Source organism: Haliotis rubra, unplaced genomic scaffold, assembly GCF_003918875.1.
Source record: "Haliotis rubra isolate DU_JTF1 unplaced genomic scaffold, ASM391887v1 Scf143, whole genome shotgun sequence".
In the NCBI taxonomy this organism is placed as follows: Eukaryota; Metazoa; Mollusca; class Gastropoda; order Lepetellida; family Haliotidae; genus Haliotis; species Haliotis rubra.
Genome location: NW_025765370.1, coordinates 1,549,761 through 1,570,663, shown reverse-complemented (window position 1 = coordinate 1,570,663; position 20,903 = coordinate 1,549,761). Strand labels below are relative to the sequence as shown.

Genomic DNA, 20,903 nt, shown 5'->3' with positions numbered 1-20,903 from the left:
AATAATTACTGATCAACGGAACATGCACATAACTAGAGATTGTCTTACCGTGGCTGATACGACATGGATTGTCAACAATGTCAGTCTGTCGGAATTCTGAGGCGTTTTCAACAACTAATTTCTGCTTGCACTCATTTTACAAACCGCTCGTTATGTGATTCAACATTGAACATCACATGACACTTAGATGCAAACAAGAAAACAAAGTCATCAATATCCCTCGCAATGGTCAAATAATCTTCATTAATATGTCAACTAGCCATACATTAACATCATCTACAATCCTGTAATCAAGACCCTACTTCATTCGGACAGCAGGAGCTAGTCAGTTGCTGCAGGTGAAGTGCCCTTCTTTTCCTGAAGTTGCTGACCCTATGATTCAATAAATCTCTGCCTCAGAACTAGTTTGTCCAACTCAGCTTTCACTGCTGTTATATATAACACTACTTTGTGGAAATTGAGTCAGGCAGTTATGTGTGTACATATCAATACACCTCATGGTGTGCGTCATGTCACATAGGGCAACATGTAATTATTTGTCAGAAAAAAAAAAAATTGCAGAATATAGCCCAAAAGGTTCATAGGTCGTTCAGAGTTATTTCATAAGAATAAAGTACAACAATGATTTTGATTTTTCTGATTCTTCAAGTGTTCTATCTCAGTATGTATTGAAATCACCATTACCTAGTCCGAAAGCCACGCCATCATGTAAATATGGCATTATTTTACACATCACAGAAGCAGCACTGAGAGTTGTTGCTGTGTTACCCTAGTAGTTTGGGCCTGTTTATTATAAAAGCGCTATAAAATTTACAAGACTTTGTGTTATTTTCCTAAGTATAAATGTAAACAAAAACAAACTAACCGAATCTGAAGCTTGACTTGACAAGAGATCGCCCTTGTCGACACCATACTCCGGAACTACTGAAGAATACCAAATACTAATGTTTGTAACAATTCTGTAACAATGTTGTTTGTAACAATAATGAAAGTGCTATGTGTGTATGTAGCAAACGAAGATCATGTACCTGTGCCCTAGGACTGTAACTAAACTATTGTATTTTCTTCATCTTCTTACATATGTGTGAAATACTAGTTTTAGCCTTTTGACTTCTCATGTAGATCTGGCACAACGTAACCTTTCGTGAACTCAGGTTATTTACATCTTAAAGTACATTGTGATGCAAACAAAACGTTGTTGGAACATACCTCCATTAAGGACTCATTTGTAAATTACGAAACTAGTTTCATGTGAATATCAAACACTGCAAACGCATAGCAACACAAACTTTCATTGTCACTAACGCAAGATACTGTGTCAGAAATAGAAACATATGAGAGTGAGTGAGTTTAGTTTTACGCCGCACTCAGCAATATTCCAGCTATATGGCGGCGGTCTGTAAATAATCGAGTCTGGACCAGATAATCCAGTGATCAACAGCATGAGCATCGATCTGTGCAATTGGGACCCGATGACATGTGTCAACCAAGCCAGTGAGCCTGACCACCCGATCCCGTTAGTCGCCTCTTACGACAAGCATGTGTTACTGAAGGTTCATTCTAACCCGAACCTTCACGGCTCAGAAACACATGAGCTCAACCCATATGCGTTCAGTTGTTACAGAATAAGTCACCCCGCTTCATCTCGATATACAATTTCTTTAAAAATTATATCTGTTATACTTTGAACTTGAAACATACTTGATTAAAGTTAAAAAATATGAACCGAAATGCTCTTGAAAATCGTTAAATGCTCATCAAAGGAAAAACGGATCACGTGGTATAAGATAAGATATATGATTGGTTGGGAAAAGAACAGTTTAAGACTAAATCTCAATTTAATGATAACAATAATAAGTGTATAAATTGTGCCTTTTCTATTAAGCAACTGAGAAAAAATGTTGTCGATAGAACATTCTGATGCCGCAAAGTGAAGTCCCTAATTACAAAATGAGCTCATTACAAGAAGAGCAAACGGCTTTACATCGACACGGAAATGTTTGCGATCGGTGGGAAATACAAATAAAGATCATATACTGCACAACTGACCGATATTCACTCACACATATACACTGCATCCTCTATAGTCACCTACAGCACAAGGCCTACACAAAGGTTTAGATACACACAACATTTTCATGCTATCATATACTGCATCTTTTATAGTTACCTACAGCACAAGGCCTACACAAAGGTTTAGATACACACAACATATCCATGCTATCATATACTGCATCTTTTATAGTTACCTACAGCACAAGGCCTACACAAAGGTTTAGATACACACAACACTTTCATGCTATCATATACTGCATCTTCTATAGTCACCTACAGCACAAGGCCTACACAAAGGTTTAGATACACACAACATATCCATGCTATCATATACTGCATCCTTCATAGAGTTGACATCTATAGTAAAGGCCTACATTGTACCTTTGCCAATACAAAATATACATTCACATCATACTTTAGCATCTACATCAAAGTCATCAATTCATCATTTAACACCCAGCTCAAGGCTTTGTTAAACATCATTGAATATATACAATACAACACTTAAATTAACGTTATTTACAATCAAATCATTTGATGCATACTTCAACAACACATACCCCATTCACAGCACTGAATGCATCCTTTAACAAATACAACACATATATTCATATCACACACTCCGTCATGCAAAACAATGCCCACATTCACGTCATTCAGTTCATCTTTTAACAATACAATAAATTCGTTGACACCAATCAATTCACCCTCCAACAAATCAATACCCACGTCACCATCACACACTCCATCCTCCAACTAGTCAAGGACAGATCAATACCCACGTCACCATCACACACTCCATCCTTCAATTAGTCAAGGACAAATCAATACCCACGTCACCATCACACTCCATCTTCAACTAGTCAAGGACAAATCAATACCCACGTCACCATCACACACTCCATCCTTCAATTAGTCAAGGACAAATCAATACCCACGTCACCATCACACACTCCATCCTTCAATTAGTCAAGGACAAATCAATACCCACATCACCATCACACACTCCATCCTTCAATTAGTCAAGGACAAATCAATACCCACGTCACCATCACACACTCCATCCTTCAATTAGTCAAGGACAAATCAATACCCACGTCACCATCACACACTCCATCCTTCAACTAGTCAAGGACAGATCAAAACGGCTGGTGCTGAGGGACGCTAATAGCTGTTGAGTTTTGTGACTTAAGTAAACACGGGTAAGAACATATTCCCAATATCTCTCTCTCTATCTATCACTCTCTCTCTCTCTCTCTTTCTCTGTCTTTCTCTCTCTGTCTCTCTCTCTATCTCTCTCTCTCTCTGTCTCTCTCTCTCTCTGCGAAGAAAAAGTCAGTGTGACCTTCAACCTGTACTTAACGACCTCTCCAACATGACTCGTGGCTAACGTCCTTTCGAAAGAAATGGAAAAGTGGTATATTTCTTCCGCTGTCACTCCAGGTGACTTGAAAATGGTTTGACACCTTTCGAACTACACCAAGCTAAATAATAAGGCACTGAAGCATCTGAAAGAAACGCTACGCCTGGAACAAAATTAATATATAACTTGACAGGAGAATGAGAGAGGCTAAAGGCTTGAGGCGGAAACCTTCGCTGGCACGTTCGTTGCAAACAGGGGAGGTAACTCCTTTCATAAAAGTGTTCAGGAGGTCCACTATGGCCTGTCCGCAGTACACATGTACCGGTTCTATGATACATCCCCGTATCCCATTCTGGAAGCTGGAATAGAAAAAAAAGATGTTCAGCTGTAGTCAGTTAGTAGTTTGTTAGTGCAGGGATGTGTGTGTGGGGGGGTGGGGGGGGGGGGGGGAGATTATGTCTATGTGCCTCTGTGTGTGTGTGTGAGAGAGAGAGAGAGTGAGAGATTATGTCTGTATGTGCCTGTGTGTGTCTGCGTGTGTGCGTGTCTTTTCGTGCGACTGTTTGTATAATTATGTCTGTATGTCTCCATGTGGGTCTGCGCGTGTTTTTTCGTGTGTAAGTGTGTGTGTCTCTTTGTGATGTGTGTCTGCAAGTGTGAGAGTGCGTGCGTGAGTGTGTGTTTGTCTTTGTGTGTGTTTCTCTGTTTGTGTGACTGTGTCTGTATGTGTTTGTGTGTGAGAGAGAGATTTATTTTTCACCTCTGCATGACATACATTTTCATCTGGCAAGAGAAACGAACAATTATTTTTCCTTTAAGATAAACCTCTAAGTTTCTGGTTATCCACAGAACGTTTGTGAAAACAAACTCAAATCCAGAACGTGAACAAATGGACGACCGCTGAGTGAAGTGGAGGCAGAGGTTTGGGCATAGTGGAATCAATACTGAGAAATAAGACACAGGCTAGCCCAAGTACAACTAACGCCTATAACAGATGGACTGGCTTGACTGGCCTTTTTGGAAGTTGGTTGGTTTCAGCAATATTTAAAGGGTGACAGCTTCTTCATTCTATTACGGTGCGACGTTTCGTTATAGACCCTTGAACGTTCCCAAGCAGGAGTGACGTAGGACAGTACAGACTTACATTCAGTTGGAACGAAATCTAGTCCAGACAAGGTTTTACTTCCGACTGAGGTTCCTTATACCGGTATGCATATATCACAGATGAGCCAATTCACTCATGGAAATCGACTGTTTCAATTTATAGTCAGTTACATAAAACAGTGAGGTTTATTTGTAAAATAGTGTTTGACATGAGACAATAGTTGTAGAGTTTGTTTGTTGTTTAACGCCACATTAAGCAATATTCCAGCTACATAACGACAGTCTGTCAAAACCGTGTCTGGGTCAGACAATCAAGTGATTGACATCACGAGTATCGATCGACGCAATCTAGATACAATACCATGCATCACCAAAGTCAGCGAGCCTGATCTCTCGTTATAGTCGCCTCTTACGACAAGCATTGGGTTTCTAAAGACCAATTCTGACCGGTTCCAACTTCACCGGTTGTTCTTGTACAGACCCACAGAAGCTGTTTATTTCTTCGTTGACTGTTTTGGACAGATAGATGCTGACGTTGAAGGTCTCCTCGATCTGCTTGTAGCATGGCGTGATTCTACTGTCTTGTTTCATCATACAGCTGCTCGAGTTGATGTATACTGCACAACAAAACAAAGGGAACAGAGTGAGTGAGTGAGTGAGTGAGTGAGTAATGGCGTTTGGCAACACACAATTCCAGCAACGTCACGGCCGGGGGACACCGGTAACCAGCGTTTACAATGTACCCACGTGAGATATTAAGCTGCAAACATTATAATGACCTCCCACGAAGTGTAATAAGTGTATTACACGAAGTGTAATAAAGAAGTTAAGACCACATAAACTAGTGATTGATATAAAGAGCCATATCTCGTATCAGCATCATACTGTAAGATCATCTATTATTTAGCCTGAGTGAGTGATCATAGTTTTAAGTTGTTTTTAACAATATCCCAGCAATATCATGACGGGGGACACCAGAAATGGGCTTCACACATTGTACCCATGTGGGGATTCGAACCGGGTCTTCAGCTTGACTCATCTATTTAAGAGTAGTTTGAATGAATAAAAAGGAAATAAAATATTACTATCTCATTCATGAACATCGAAATACATACACGTCATCTATGTAGGGATACACGTCATATCTATATGTGTACACGTCATCGCTATACGTGTACACGTTATCTCTCTTTGTGTACACGTCATCTCTATATGTGTACACGTCAAAGATTTTAGTTCAGTCTCAGTGCTCAACAGTATCAATGGCATGTGGCAGCATGTGGGAGGAACTCCGAAAGACATACACTCCATCTAAACCAACGACTGCACGTGATAGCATGTCAGTACCTAGGTACCGAAGTATATCTATTTCTAAGATGCATTACAGACATTCAACAGGAACACTTCAGAATCAATAACTCAACTTTGACGAGGTCTCTGTCATGTACAGCGTGTTATTTTTAACCTCGTCTCGTTTTACCTTGATTAAATAGAAAATATACGATGAAGTCTCTGTCAAGCATGAAACAAATGTTAACCAACTGCTGTAGTCTGTTATAACATGGCTGTTTTCGTTCTCCATCTGGCAGCCATTTTGTATTTTATCTGAGAATGCGGGGGTTAACACTGCTTGTTTGTTGTCAGTTTCTTTATCTGTTAAACGCCGCACTCAGCACATTTTCGAGCTCTATAACGGATGTTTGTAAATATTCGAGACTGAGCCAGACAATTCAGTGACTGACAACATAAACATTGATCTACGCAATTTGGACACGATGACGTTCACCAACCAAGATGGCGAGCCTGACCACCTGATCCCGTTACTTGGCTCTCACGACAAACATTGGTTGCTGAAGACCAATTGTAACCCGGATCTTGGTTGGATTTACACTGGTTAATCCATCTTTGATCTATTGACAAAAGAGATGTAACTTCTACAGTTACTCAATCTTTAATAAATGAACGCTCCTACACGATACAATCTTCTCGTCATCACGGGAACGCTTTCATCGTGAGGCCTCGACCTGAAGGTTTGTGATCCACATAATACCTCACTCCATCGGATTAGGACCAAAGAAGCTCTATTCACTCAGTCATGTACTCGCCACTTCTTTTGGTGCATGAGTCATTTCGCTACAGAGGAACAATTTGACAAAAAAGAGAATCCAATCAAATCAACACTTTGCGGATTAAAGTACTTTAAATACTTAAACCAAAAGTAAATTTGAAAAACGAAACGATCCGACCCACTCATGATCAGCCACCGAAGTTTCCCCAAAAACAGAAGTCCGAAAACTGGTCGCCTAGATCAGGGACTCTGTGTACCAATTTAATAAATGGAATTAGTCACAACCCCTACGACCGAAAGCTATAAATACATAATGCCTTTTAGAAAGTTGTAAAATGTAACATGTGTTATGTTTTGGTTTACATTTCCTGCAGCTGTCCAGAATTGCAATGACCATCAGGTAGTTTTATCCTTATCTATATCTTCAAGATAGCCATGACCCTGGAAATGCTCCGACTGCCATGTGTAACTCAGTTCGTCAACTTAAACACATAACATGCAACAGAAGAAGCATATTGTCAGAACTCCCAAGGGAAGTGGACAGTCATTGTGCTTTCTCTTTTTCGTGCTTTTAAAACAAGAAAGTTTAAAATATGGCGCCAATCACCTCGACAGCCGTTTCTACTTACAATTACCGCAATAAAATTATGACAGATGCGTGTATCTATAGCAATTTTGTTAGGGAGTACATCGTAAAAACGTTTCAGAGGCATGCTCATGGAAGTTAGGTTTAATCAAGGACAACATATACACAAAACACACAACTTAAATATAATTAAATATGGCTGCCTGAATAGTCATAAACACAAGTGTCATCATATTGTCAGAACTCCCAACAGGGGAAGTGAACACCCATTTAATTGTTTACTGAGCGGCCATTGCGGATCGTTATCGTGCATTTAAAACAAGAAAATTTTAAATATGGCGTAGAACATCAGGGATGAAAATCATCAAAAGTTGCACTCTGTGTGCATGAGGCAGTGTTTTACTTCCCCCTGGTGTATGTCAACTGCTATATATTGCACCTACAGATTCAAGTAAAGGCAATGTTGTGTTATATTTATACCTGAGTTCTAGAGACTTCCACCATGTGACCCGTGAAGATCCGTGTTAGAATTGATCTTCAGTAATCCATGCTTGTCGTAAGAGGCGACTAATGGGATCGGATGGTCAGGCTCGCTGACTTGGTTGACACACATGTCATCGCTTTCTAATTGCGCAGATCAATGCTCATGTTGTTGATCACTGGATTGTCTGGTCCAGAATCGATTATTTACAGACCGCCGCCATATAGCTGGGATATTTATGAGTGCGGCGTAAAAGTAAACTCACTCACTCCACCATGTTCCGACCCAGAATACTACAGTAACATCTGCCTTAGAGTAGAATTGTACATCATTGTGCGTGATAACCAGGTGCTGCCTAGCCCTGCTGCTGAGGTTTGAATATCATTATCATTGTCTTATGGTATTGCTAAAATCACTTCTCTTGTACGATATTTCCTTGGAATTTGTACTGCCACAACATGTTTCACTGCCACAGCGATACCTTTGTACTGATTTGGTTAGATTTGTGGACTTAGTCAATTTTAAAGTACAATTATTAATAATAGCACATTTCTTTGTCGTTTATTGGTTTCACACCTAGTCCTCTACCAGACTGATTCCCGGTTAACGTCGGATCACGTATCATGTGATATACACCATCGGCAGTACTCCAAGACAGTGCCAACAAATTAAGCTAATTCAGTTTAAGAATGGCGTCACTTCGAGGCTGCTTACTGGAGTCAGCTGACGTTCGACAACCACAGTTATCTTGGATTACACGCTGGTCAAAACGGGTTTCAAATGGGGCGTTTAGGGTGCTCAAATCGAACGCAAACACACACAGACGCGACTGTATCATCTCGGAACTGAACTGTCAGATGCATTTTCGCGAACTTATCCGAGAATGTCTGATTGTAATGCAAGGGCGATAACTCTGGGCGCATTTTACGTGGTCTGCTTCCTGTCAAAATGTCCGTGTCGATGAAGCCGTTCAAGATAAACAGATTAAAAAGACGCCATTCAGGTACATTTGTTGTCAACCTGTCATCCCCTTTAGATAGTTGTTGTGATGTAACATATGTATGTGACAATGTACAGTCGCCAGTCGTTTCTACTTACATTTGTTGTCAACCTGTCATCCCCTTAATATAGTTGTTGTGATGTAACATATTTATTTGTCAATGTACAGTCGCCAGTCGTTTCTCCTTACATTGGTTGTCAACCTGTCATCCCCTTAATATAGTTGTTGTGATGTAACATATGTATGTGACAATGTACAGTCGCCAGTCGTTTCTACTTACATTTGTTGTCAACCTGTCATCCCCTTAATATAGTTGTTGTGATGTAACATATGTATGTGTCAATGTACAGTCGCCAGTCGTTTCTACTTACATTTGCTGTCAACCTGTCATCCCCTTAATATAGTTGTTGTGATGTAACATATGTATGTGTCAATGTACAGTCGCCAGTCGTTTCTACTTACATTTGATGTCAACCTGTCATCCCCTTAATATAGTTGTTGTGATGTAACATATTTATTTGTCAATGTACAGTCGCCAGTCGTTTCTCCTTACATTGGTTGTCAACCTGTCATCCCCTTAATATAGTTGTTGTGATGTAACATATGTATGTGACAATGTACAGTCGCCAGTCGTTTCTACTTACATTTGCTGTCAACCTGTCATCCCCTTAATATAGTTGTTGTGATGTAACATATGTATGTGTCAATGTACAGTCGCCAGTCGTTTCTACTTACATTTGATGTCAACCTGTCATCCCCTTAATATAGTTGTTGTGATGTAACATATGTATGTGTCAATGTACAGTCGCCAGTCGTTTCTACTTACATTTGATGTCAACCTGTCATCCCCTTAATATAGTTGTTGTGATGTAACATATGTATGTGACAATGTACAGTCGCCAGTCGTTTCTCCTTACATTGGTTGTCAACCTGTCATCCCCTTAATATAGTTGTTGTGATGTAACATATGTATGTGACAATGTACAGTCGCCAGTCGTTTCTACTTACATTTGATGTCAACCTGTCATCCCCTTAATATAGTTGTTGTGATGTAACATGTGTATGTGTCAATGTACAGTCGCCAGTCGTTTCTCCTTACATTGGTTGTCAACCTGTCATCCCCTTAATATAGTTGTTGTGATGTAACATATGTATGTGTCAATGTACAGTCGCCAGTCGTTTCTACTTACATTTGATGTCAACCTGTCATCCCCTTAATATAGTTGTTGTGATGTAACATATGTATGTGTCAATGTACAGTCGCCAGTCGTTTCTCCTTACATTTGATGTCAAGCTGTCATCCCCTTAATATAGTTGTTGTGATGTAACATATGTATGTGTCAATGTACAGTCGCCAGTCGTTTCTACTTACATTTGATGTCAACCTGTCATCCCCTTAATATAGTTGTTGTGATGTAACATATGTATGTGTCAATGTACAGTCGCCAGTCGTTTCTACTTACATTTGATGTCAACCTGTCATCCCCTTAATATAGTAGTTGTGATGTAACATTTGTATATGTCAATGTACAGTCGCCAGTCGTTTCTACTTACATTTGATGTCAACCTGTCATCCCCTTAATATAGTTGTTGTGATGTAACATTTGTATGTGACAATGTACAGTCGCCAGTCGTTTCTACTTACATTTGAGGCAATAGACTGACTCACTGAGTTTGGTTTTACGCCGCTTTTAACAATATTCCAGCAACATTACGGCGGGGGACAGCAGAAATGGGCTTCGTGTATCGATAGCAAAGTGAGTGTTTAGTTGAAACGTTTCAGTTACTCACAGAAGTTGTTTTTTTAAACTGTCACAAAAAGGAAATCCGTCACAAGAGGAAATCCGTCAAAACAATCAGGTTGTGATTTTTAAAGGCGATGTCCTCGGCTGTGGCGTTTGGTCATGTCGTCACACTCCCGGACATCGCTCTCGGTTATGTACAAGGTGACAGTGTATGTCTATTCGAGGGGCGGTCGACAGCTTACATCACAACACATGTTTCTCGTATCAGGCATTAGTAATGGTTGGTATGTCACTGTGGTACGTACGGTCAAGGTTGGCACACAGCTCGCGGAACGCCTTCCTGATGCTGTCTGGATCCGCCAGCTTCTTCAGCAGGAACAGGAGATCCTTTCGATGGCGACAGTCATGGAAGATTCGCTCAACACACACGATAGCCGACTTAAACTCGCCTGTCCTGAAACAGATGGTAGACTGGTTAGATGCAGGGGTGGGAAATATATTTTTAAGAGAATGGTAGTGATTTGAGACAGCCATACCATTGCTGGGTATAAATAGTCACATAGACTGAAGTCCAGACGTGGCAGACCTGGGATGAAGACACATCAACAAAACACGCATACGTCACGTGATATTCGGAAAGTGAATTCTTTGTCCCGGTCATCTTCTCAGTCCGTTCGTCTTGGCCCTAATCCCAATGTCGTTACTAACCCAAAATGGAGGTTCTTTCGGATTCAAAGGCTAGTCTAATAGATTTAAAAGTGTCCTATTTCATGCAGGGAATTGCAAGCAAGCAACCAGTCAGTTAGAAGTATAACGCCACACTCAGCAACAGTCCAGCTATATGACGCGGTCTGCTAATGATCGAATCTGGACCAGATGATCCAATGATGTAAGCAATCATCTTGTCAGAAAGTGTGTCATGTGTCTGTGTCGTTCATCACACGTGCACTTGGTGGGGTAGCCTGGTTTTCAAAGTGTTATCTTGTCACGCCGAAGACTCGGGTTTCATTCCCAACATTCCATTCCACAGCGTGTGGCGCCCTTTCCATGAATTCCCCGCTTGGATGTTCATGGATGATTTTATAGGGACGGAAGGGTAGCCTAGTGATTAGAGCGTTCGCTCATCACGCCAAATGTCCGGGTTCGTTTCGCCACATGGCTACAATGTGTAAAGCCCATTTCTGGTGTCCCCCGCCGTGATATTTCTGGAATATTGCTAGAAGCGGCGTAAAACCAAACTCACTCACTCACTCACTCACTCATAAAGAAAAACGATGTTTCCTGGTTCTCGTAAAAAGCTGACGTGAGTGACAACCATTTCGCAATCCCTGAATCTCTAAGTCTCAGCTACAGGATTACGGACACAACCTCACTCTATCACCGACTGTTCGATGAAGATCGCATGTCCATCGCTTCCCGTTCATCACGATTTACCATAAAACGATTGTTGTCGGTGTCGTTGTGACGTTAATCAAGTAGAATCAAGTATCTGCTGTTGGGGTTGCCGCAACTTCGCGCTGACATATGGGTGCTTGCGCAACTTGTAAGGCCAGACATTTTCAAATTTGGTTTACGAATCGATCGACTCAAAGATATTGAAATGTTAACAGTTGATACAAAATGAACTTGATTCAAGGTCAACGCCAGAGTATAAACAGTCTTGATTCTCCGCCAAACCAGGTTGAAAACGCAAATTACAAATTAGAGATGGAAACAGCATTAGTGGATCAGTGTTGACACCAGGTGTTCGTGAAAAGGATAAAGTTTCCTGCCTTTCCGGAAGAACCTGCCATCCACACAGGAACCCCTGCTGGTGATCAAATTAACTTTGTCAAATACAAAGCTTAAATTTCACATTTTTTTCGTAATTAAATCTCTGTGGAAAGAGAGTTATTTGTTCCAATTATGATCAATTCGAAAGTTTCAAGACAAAATGATAACTATTCAAGTGGGATTTAACTGATAGGAGTCATTTTCCGGACCACACCGAGAAAGATCTTCTTTTGATGCTCTGCAGTTGCCTCAATCCACCATGCCGTGTCTTGTACATTTACACTGCATTGAACTCAGAACCATGGGTAAGCTCAGTTGTGTCTTAAATATTCACATTTTCACTTTCGTAAACCTCTTAGTAATTAAACTGGACCCTAAAGACGGAAGCGGTCACCTACTTGCAGTGGTGTTTGATGATGTGGGGAGTCCTCTCCAACCTTCTTTCCTTCTTCATGGATGCCGCTGGTTAAGTTTGCCAGACAGATCAACACGTCATTTACAGCCTTTGTTGGACACGCCCATCCTCCTATCACGTGTGTCATAAGGGCCACGCCCACTGCAATACAAACATAAGTTGATTATCAACATAGGTGTAACCCAACCAACATTCGTCTGTAAACCTAGGACACTGATGACCAGGCGCACTGAGGCCATGTAGAGTTATCTCCCTTAGTGCAGAGGGCAGAGTTATCTCCCTAAGTTTCAACGATCTGATTGTCGCGGGTTCAAACACAAATTATGTGTCGCATCATTTGGGGGGATTGGAGTGAAGGAGGGAAATTGGGGAGGGGGTGTTGAGATGAATGGCCCCCGTCGACTAGGGTATAGAGTTGCGTCCCTTGAGCACGCAAGAAGCCGGCCCTCCCTATGTTTTACGTTCGTTAAATACGGGTTCGTGGGCTTCTGAGACATGCTTCACTTCGGGCTTTCCTCCCACATTAAGCAGACCCGCCGTGATATAACTGGAATACTGGTCACAGCGGCGTTACACTCAGCTCACTCACCATTGTAGGTAGGTTTCTAAGAATTTGAATTGTTCTGTTACATTAAACCAATGTAAGTAAGTATATGTAAGTAACATATTTTATCATAGTCATCAACATTATCATAATAATAATCATTGTTGCAACGTGTGGTAACATCATTATTTCATTAAAACATGCTCTTTGATCGTATTGCATGGTGACAATCACTGGATTGTCTGGTTCAGACCCGATTTGTTTACAAACAACATCATACAGCTGTAATGCTGCTGAAACAAATATCTGCTCATGATATAGACACAATTGTACGACCGACTACGCTTGTGGCATTTCTTATGAATGTGGAAAGGGTTTTGTCGCTTCTATTAGCTAAATGTATATTTAACTTGATAACTGCAAATGTTCCTCCGAACCGTTGATAGAAAGTCACAATGTCAGATGTAACACTGACTATGTGCAACAGGATATTTCTGACGTTAGTTCATTGGAACTTCGTGTGCTACAAGGACGTTCTGTATGTATATAAGCTGTTTCTCCAATTCAAATACAACCTGTTCAGTGATATGTAGTCTCGTGTTGCCAGACGTATTTAACCTGAATTGATGCTATAAAATACCATACCTCAAATATATACTCATAGGCAAGACTACCTGTGATATTGAAAATATTTAACGTTTTCATTGGTTATCTAGTAAACGAATTTTGGGATCTGAACTAGAGAAAGTGTAACCAAGCAGTTGCTGTTCGAATTGCACAGGATTAACAAAACGTATGACATGTTCGAGAACAATGGCAACCAATGTTCGCTTTAAAGGTCAGGCAACCAGACTCTCATTTCCACTCAAGGTCGAAGCCTTCGTTCAGGGAGAAGTTCAACAAGTCCATCCCCCCGAGGGAAATGACAGATGGAGAGTAATAGGTATGATTCAGTCTGGTACCTCGCATTGCAACGTTGCTCGTCGCTTCAACGTCCACAGAAACTTCATTTGGTAATCATGGTGATGTTTTCAGCCAACAGCCAATGTATTTACCGTCCCCGTAATGGCCGCCCACAAGTAACGACCCCACTTCAGGACGATGGAGTTGAACCACACACCTACAGCCTGTACCATACCTGGCAACAGAAGTGTATCTGCGAGAAGAGTTCGACGACGCACACAAGACGCCCAACCCGACGGCCAGTTCTGACGCCAGAACATCGACTCCGACGTCTCCAAAGAAGCAGACAGCACTTGCGAGCAGATGAATGCAGAGGAGTTCTCTTCAGTTAGTCACGTTTCCTTCTTCTCCGAGCTGATGGCAGGACACGTGTCTACAGGCGCACATGTGGAAGTTACATCAGGCCATGTGTTCAGGAAGGGAATCGTTTTGAGGGTGGGGGTGTTATGAACTGGGTTGGGATAACAGCATCAAGGACGCCAGTGATTGTGTTTGAGGTCAACTTGAATACTGTGAGGCACCGAGACGAAATTTTGCATATGACCGCTCCACCGTCATAGCAACAGTACGGCCCTTGAGTGACGTTTGAACACGAACAAGCCAGAAAAATTGCACTCGAGTTGTGCACGATATTCTTCTCCGGATATGGAATGATCTTCCCCAGGATATACATCGACATGTAGTGGCCTCAATTGGGCGACGGTGCCAGGCTTACATACATGCACAAGGTGGAGACACTCGCTCCTAATCGTGAGAACTTCCTTGTGAACCCCATCTTGTGTTGTGACCCATTTGCATATGCCAAGTTCTCTGTTCTTATGAACTGTTGCTCGTTACCATAACTTGAGACATTGTTTTTTTCCGTGTAATACCATTTCATGCTAAAGTTGGACACTGATTCTAATTGGTGTGACATCTTCGGCGTAAAAGTAGTCTTGATGAGTACAGCCTAATAACTGGCTGACTGCGTCTGTTAATTGAGCTGCTCTACTGATTATGTAAATTACGTATTAATAAATGATTGGTTTATTGATGGGCCCTGATTTGTGACGTCACATGAAAGACAGCGGACACTAATCATATCGAAACAGTAGAAGGGAACATGGGAATTGGATCCGGACATGGTAAAGGGACCCAACTCTGTACAACTAATTGTGGTGCCTGTTGCTTGGAGGAAGTATTCGGGATGTTATGATAACAATGAAATACACAATGCCATTTAGAAAGTGGTCAAATGTAACACCAAATGTCAAATGTGTAATCCCAAATATAACATATGTTACTTATGATAACAAGGTTAATAGGACAGATTCCTGTATTTGTCTTCCCAGACAAGTCCGTGATGCCGACTACTTTAAGTGTCATAGTTGTATTTATCCTTAAAATTAAAGTGTGTGAGTTAAGTTATTCTAGCAACATCACGGCGGGTGACACCAGAAATTGGCTCCAAACATTGTACCCATGTGGGGAATGGAACCCGGATATTCGGCGTGACGAGCGAACGCTTTAACTACTAGGCTACCCCACCACCCAGCTGAACATTTAACAAGACTTGCCATCTGCAAATATTCGATGTATACGCGACCACCCGTTTGTCTAGTGGATCAAGAACGTATGGTTGGTGGTTTGAACCTTGGTTTTGTCGTACCGAAAGACGTCAAAAGATGCTGGTTTATGATAACGGCATTAATGTCTGTCTTTATACTTCATTTCATATGACCACAGGCATATAACGGTGATGGAATATCTCCAGGTTGAGTTTCGATGCGCCATTGTGGAGATATGATAAATTGCACACTGCAGACAAATCATATAATCGTTAAGGATAATTAATATGTCAAGGGGAAGATTTGGGAGGCACGTGTCAGATAAGTTGGTCTGGACCGGTCTAAATCACATCAGCTGTCTTCCTGCCTCGGACCACGCCCTCTCTTTGCCAGCACCAGACACGACATGACGTCAGACCCGATATAACTGAGACATATCACGCAATCGTAATGGCGGATAATGTTGGAATCAATAGGAATTGGGGAATGAGTTATATTTCTGCGAGTTGGCAAAGGCGGGTATAAATCTCTGTTCATCTTGCCTTGTCATCTGCTGGATGGTATTGACAAACCGAGGTCAGTGGCAACTGACTTTCATGGACTGAAACAAACGACCATGCGTGCTCGAGACGATTCATGGACGCAGCCACGACAAGGATGCACGTGTCCTCCTTTTTTAGATGAAACACAGCCATGGTTTAATATATGTGGATCTATATATATAATTAATGCTTTATACGTTCAGAATGTTTCATTATGTTTTGACTGACTAATTCCGTAATTCATTAAAAAAAACTCTATTGCCATGGCCCCATTTAAAAGGTATCTGGTGGTGGAATTGGGTTTAGCGTCGTGCTTGAGAATATTTCGCTCATATGACGACGTGCATGCGTGTGTATGTGTATGTGCGTCTGCTTGTACTAGTCCAGACTGAAGCTGGTTTTATAGTGCTAGCCCACTGAGATACCATGCCGCAGTGAAGCATGAATACCCCACTCAGACACATTATACTGACTCCGAGCCGACCAGTCCTTGTTGTACCCATTAATGCCGAGCGCCAGGCAGGGACCAACAAGTACCATATTTTAACGTCTTTTGGTATGACGCGGTCGGGGATCGAACCCGCGACCTTCCGCTCTCTGGGCGGATTTAAAAGGTATCTTAGCGCTATGGTGTCCGTAATGTCCACATTATAACACAGGCTTACGATAGTGGTTGCCCTGGGCCTAGTCACACAGAGACTCCGTCGTAAGTCGACATGGATGAATATATGCCATATCATCGAGATCCAAGACCTCTTAGCATTGTCACTATGGCGGGGTTTATAATTATAGATGTGTACTTCAGTCAGAGACAAAGAGTACTGCACGTAGTTACAACATTCCTGATTAGAATTAGTATATATTTTGGTCCGGGGTAACGGCAATCGAAGCCCTGAGACCTTCCGTACGTTAACGTTGGCTTTACGGCTCTGAGACCATCGTTACTGCCATACGTTAACGTTGGCTTTACTGCAATCATCGCGCATTGTCTATCGTAACTTCGGTAACGTAACGCACACTTACGGCACACGTAGCACTAGGGGCAAAGACCAACTGCATTATCAAGCAAATACAACCCTAACATTAGAACCATGAATATTAAGGACGAACAACTCAATCTGCATATTCCGTTTTTATAATTTCAATCATCAACCGACATAAATGGGGCTGAATCCGTGTTACAACGGCTCCCGATCATGTGGTGTCGTATATATGACCAGGCAGTGCGCAACCACCATCAAGAGGCAAGTTGCAGAGGCATTGGTTTCAATCAGCAACGTCACCAACTGTTCAAGGGACGTAGCGGTGGAAGAGTGACGACGTGGACAGAGACATCCAACACTGGCAGAAAGCACTAGGAAAACCCAAACTTCAGGGCCGAAATTTATTTAGTTTAAACTGTGCTGACGTCATCACTCAACAGGACAACGCAAGACCGCATACTGACCAGTACCATCCCAACAGAACCACGATGTAAGGTCCTGTCGTGACCCCTTCAGTAGCCAGATTAGAACACGATAAACACCTGCTGAGACGAGTTGGATTAATGTGTGAGACTCAGCGTCACCCTGGACTCTAGACATTGCAACAGCATAATCGAGTGGGCGAACATTCCCTCACTGCTGATCCATACTCTAATTTCGTCCGTGGGCAAAGACGGCATGAAGTGCTTGATGCCAGAGGTGGACACACGAGATTTTCCTGACCTAGACTCTGGTTATTTTCCATGTAATGTCTGTATAATGGACACGCGTCCAACTCCGTCCTGTTTATGTCATCATTATTCAAGAGTGTATAAATTACTACATTCCCACACAAATATTTTATATTATAAACTTATGTGGTGATCTGCCAAACCTACTCGCTGTTGGGTCATGGCAAACATCTTTTGAATACAACATTAAAATCAGAAGTCACATTTTCAAGTGTTTTTTGCCTTTGGTAGGCGACGATGATAACGACCATACTAGCCGAATTTCCTTCAAAGTTAACACACTGTGTTGCTATCATGGTACTAGTTTCCTCAGTGCTAAAGACTGTTTGGTATTCTTCAGCACTGAAGTGTGTAATTGCTTAACTTTTCGTGAACCTATTGCCTAGCGTGTGCACATTAAAGATAATTGCATAGTGGTACCGCCAGTACAGTGGGTTTGAGGAGAGCTCTTACAAAGTCATGCGTTTGCAATCAGAGGAGTAACTTGAACACAGTTAGAGAGTAAGGTTTTACATTACTTTTTGCAATATTCCAGCAATATCACACACTGTACCCATTCAGGAAATCGAACCCGAGTGTTCAGCGTGACGCGCGAATGCTTTAACCATTAGGCTACCCCACCGCCCCTAGAACACAGAATGCTGAGTGCCAGTTCCGTACCCTGATTTGAGAAATCCTAATTCGAGTACAAGTAGAGACCGGTAAATAACAAACCAAAACGTCCATAACATGAAGTTGCAGTCCAGCATACCACGCTACATATATGTTTCTATCGTGCAGTAGTTACATAGTTGCACCGTTCATCTTAATGGTTAACCTGTCAAACCTAATAGGAACGTTTTTCCCTAAAGCCAAAAACATTGACAATATGAACAGTCATCTGTTCATTTCAGAAGCGACTGTTATCCTGAAAATGATATGAATGTATCCCGATGACTGCAGATGAAAACATCTCCTTCCCTACCAGCACAAGACCAATTTACATAAACAATTAATGGACGCAAAACTCTTTTACAGATTTATGTTTTTAGTTGTTATTTTTTCATTTACTTTTGTTATTTCATTTTTAAATATTTTTTTATCTTTATTTATCTGAGAGCTTTAAGTGAATCTAAACTTTGGATTGGGAGTATATGTTCCTGTTCACCAGAAACCTGGTCTTAAATCTTTTAAAGTTTCATAAACATAAGAACTTACTTTCGGTAAACAAGTAAAGTTTTGAAACATCCCTGAATCTTTGAAACAGATCACCAATAGAGGATTTATCACAATGGTTACTCAAAAAAGACAAAATATATGGTTTGAAAACGGCGGCTTTGACGTGACCTCAGTTATAATGATGATTTAACAGTGTTGTGTATTTTAACACAAACAGCTTCATCTTTATGTTGTTTTTGTACGACAGTAGTTTCCTACATGTATTTCCTATCTCAGTCATATGGAAATACATATGTATTTACCGCTCTCAGCGCGGCGACCATGTGTAGGATGCCTTTACAGTGTTAGTTGGGAATAACAAGTGGCGTATAAACTGAATATCACATTCCTTCTCAAAATATCTTTGTAAAGATGTCGGTGACAAAATACATACTGACGACAAAAACTAAAGGAACTAATTATTTGAATGGAGCTATCATTGAGGTATCCATTTACAATGCGACGGCATCTCTGGGGGAAGGAGTGGCGTCAGTATCATGCGTTGTCTGGGTGAACCGTTTGGACTGCAAAGAGTACGAACAAGATTAAGATCTGCGTCATTGAAAGAAATGAAACGACTCCAGCAACACATGGGCGAGTCTATAGACAGTAAGACCCTACAGTATTGACTAGAGAGTATTGCTTGACATTGCATTGCTTCGAAACGACTCCAGCAACACATTGGCGAGTTTATAGACAGTAAGACCCTGCAGTATTGACTAGAGAGTATGTCTTGACATTGCAATGTTCGAAACGTTTGGCCAAACAGAAAAAGCGTCAATGAAATCAGCAGAAAAAAACCCGCATGTTCCTGAACTTCCTTGCATTTAAGTAACATTCTCAGAAAAAGGTACTTTTCACTAAACGTCCCAAAATATTTCAACTTTCAGGAACTACCAACAATTTCCTTTTCTCTTACATACAAAATTGCACCCAGGTTCTTCAATTATAGGACCTAGTCGGAGAACGTGGACTCACAAGTGACTTCTCTATTAAAGACATTGGTCAATTATTCAAATGTGGACCGTAATGCCATAAGCAACCTCCTACCAAATCAGGTGACAGTTTTTAGAATCAGTTTAATGTTGAAACACATGATACAGGATACAGAATTGTAAATAGAAGCGACAAATCCCATTACACATCCACATGGTTTAATGGGGTGTGAGATCTACACTTAGACAACACATCTATACATGAAGTAGTTGGTTACACACTGCTGATGGTTTAATGGGGTGTGAGATCTACACTTAGACAACACATCTATACATAACGTAGTTGCTTCCACTATTGATGGTTTAATGGGGGGTGTGATATACACTCAGACAACACATCTGTACATGAAGTAGTTGGTTACACACTGTTGATGGTTTAATGGGGTGTGAGATCTACACTTAGACAACACATCTATACATAACGTAGTTGCTTCCACTATTGATGGTTTAATGGGGGGTGTGATATACACTCAGACAACACATCTGTACATGAAGTAGTTGGTTACACACTGTTGATGGTTTAATGGGGTGTGAGATCTACACTTAGACAACACATCTATACATAACGTAGTTGCTTCCACTATTGATGGTTTAATGGGGTGGGTGATATACACTCAGACAACACATCTATACATGCAGTAGTTGGTTACACACTGTTGATGGTTTAATGGGGTGGGTGATATACACTCAGACAACACATCTATACATGCAGTAGTTGGTTACACACTGTTGATGGTTTAATGGGGTGTGAGAACTACACACATCTATACATAACACATCTATACATAACGTAGTTGCTTCCACTATTGAT

General features: G+C 41.2%; 2 protein-coding genes across 2 annotated transcripts in view; one reads left to right on the top strand and one right to left on the bottom strand.

The window, feature by feature from the left end:
• Positions 1–849, top strand: part of LOC124269231 (myogenesis-regulating glycosidase-like) — a 121,841-nt gene extending 120,992 nt beyond the window's left edge. The window contains exon 6 of the mRNA XM_046704247.1: positions 839–849. The gene's annotated coding sequence lies outside the window, so the exon portion shown is untranslated. The remainder of the gene's footprint in view (positions 1–838) is intronic.
• Positions 850–2,945: 2,096 nt separating this feature from the next.
• Positions 2,946–11,720, bottom strand: LOC124269262. The gene is made up of 4 exons (XM_046704272.1): positions 11,662–11,720; positions 10,708–10,856; positions 5,004–5,139; positions 2,946–3,777 (listed from the first exon to the last, which is right to left on the bottom strand). Exons 1-4 carry the CDS (start codon positions 11,718–11,720, stop codon positions 3,576–3,578), a joined length of 546 nt encoding a protein of 181 aa, XP_046560228.1. The 3' UTR covers positions 2,946–3,575.
• Positions 11,721–20,903: the final 9,183 nt, after the last annotated feature.

Bases quoted from the DNA above. Each gene is read 5' to 3' on its own strand.
- LOC124269262 (XM_046704272.1), bottom strand. From the start codon at position 11,720: ATGGTTGTCACTCACGTCAGCTTTTTACGAGAACCAGGAAACATCGTT. The intron at 5,140-10,707 runs GTACGTACCACA...TTTGTTGTGCAG, and splicing joins GCTGTGTGCCAACCTTGACC to TATACATCAACTCGAGCAGC. The intron at 3,778-5,003 runs GTCTGTACAAGA...TTTCTATTCCAG, and splicing joins GAAATAAACAGCTTCTGTGG to CTTCCAGAATGGGATACGGG.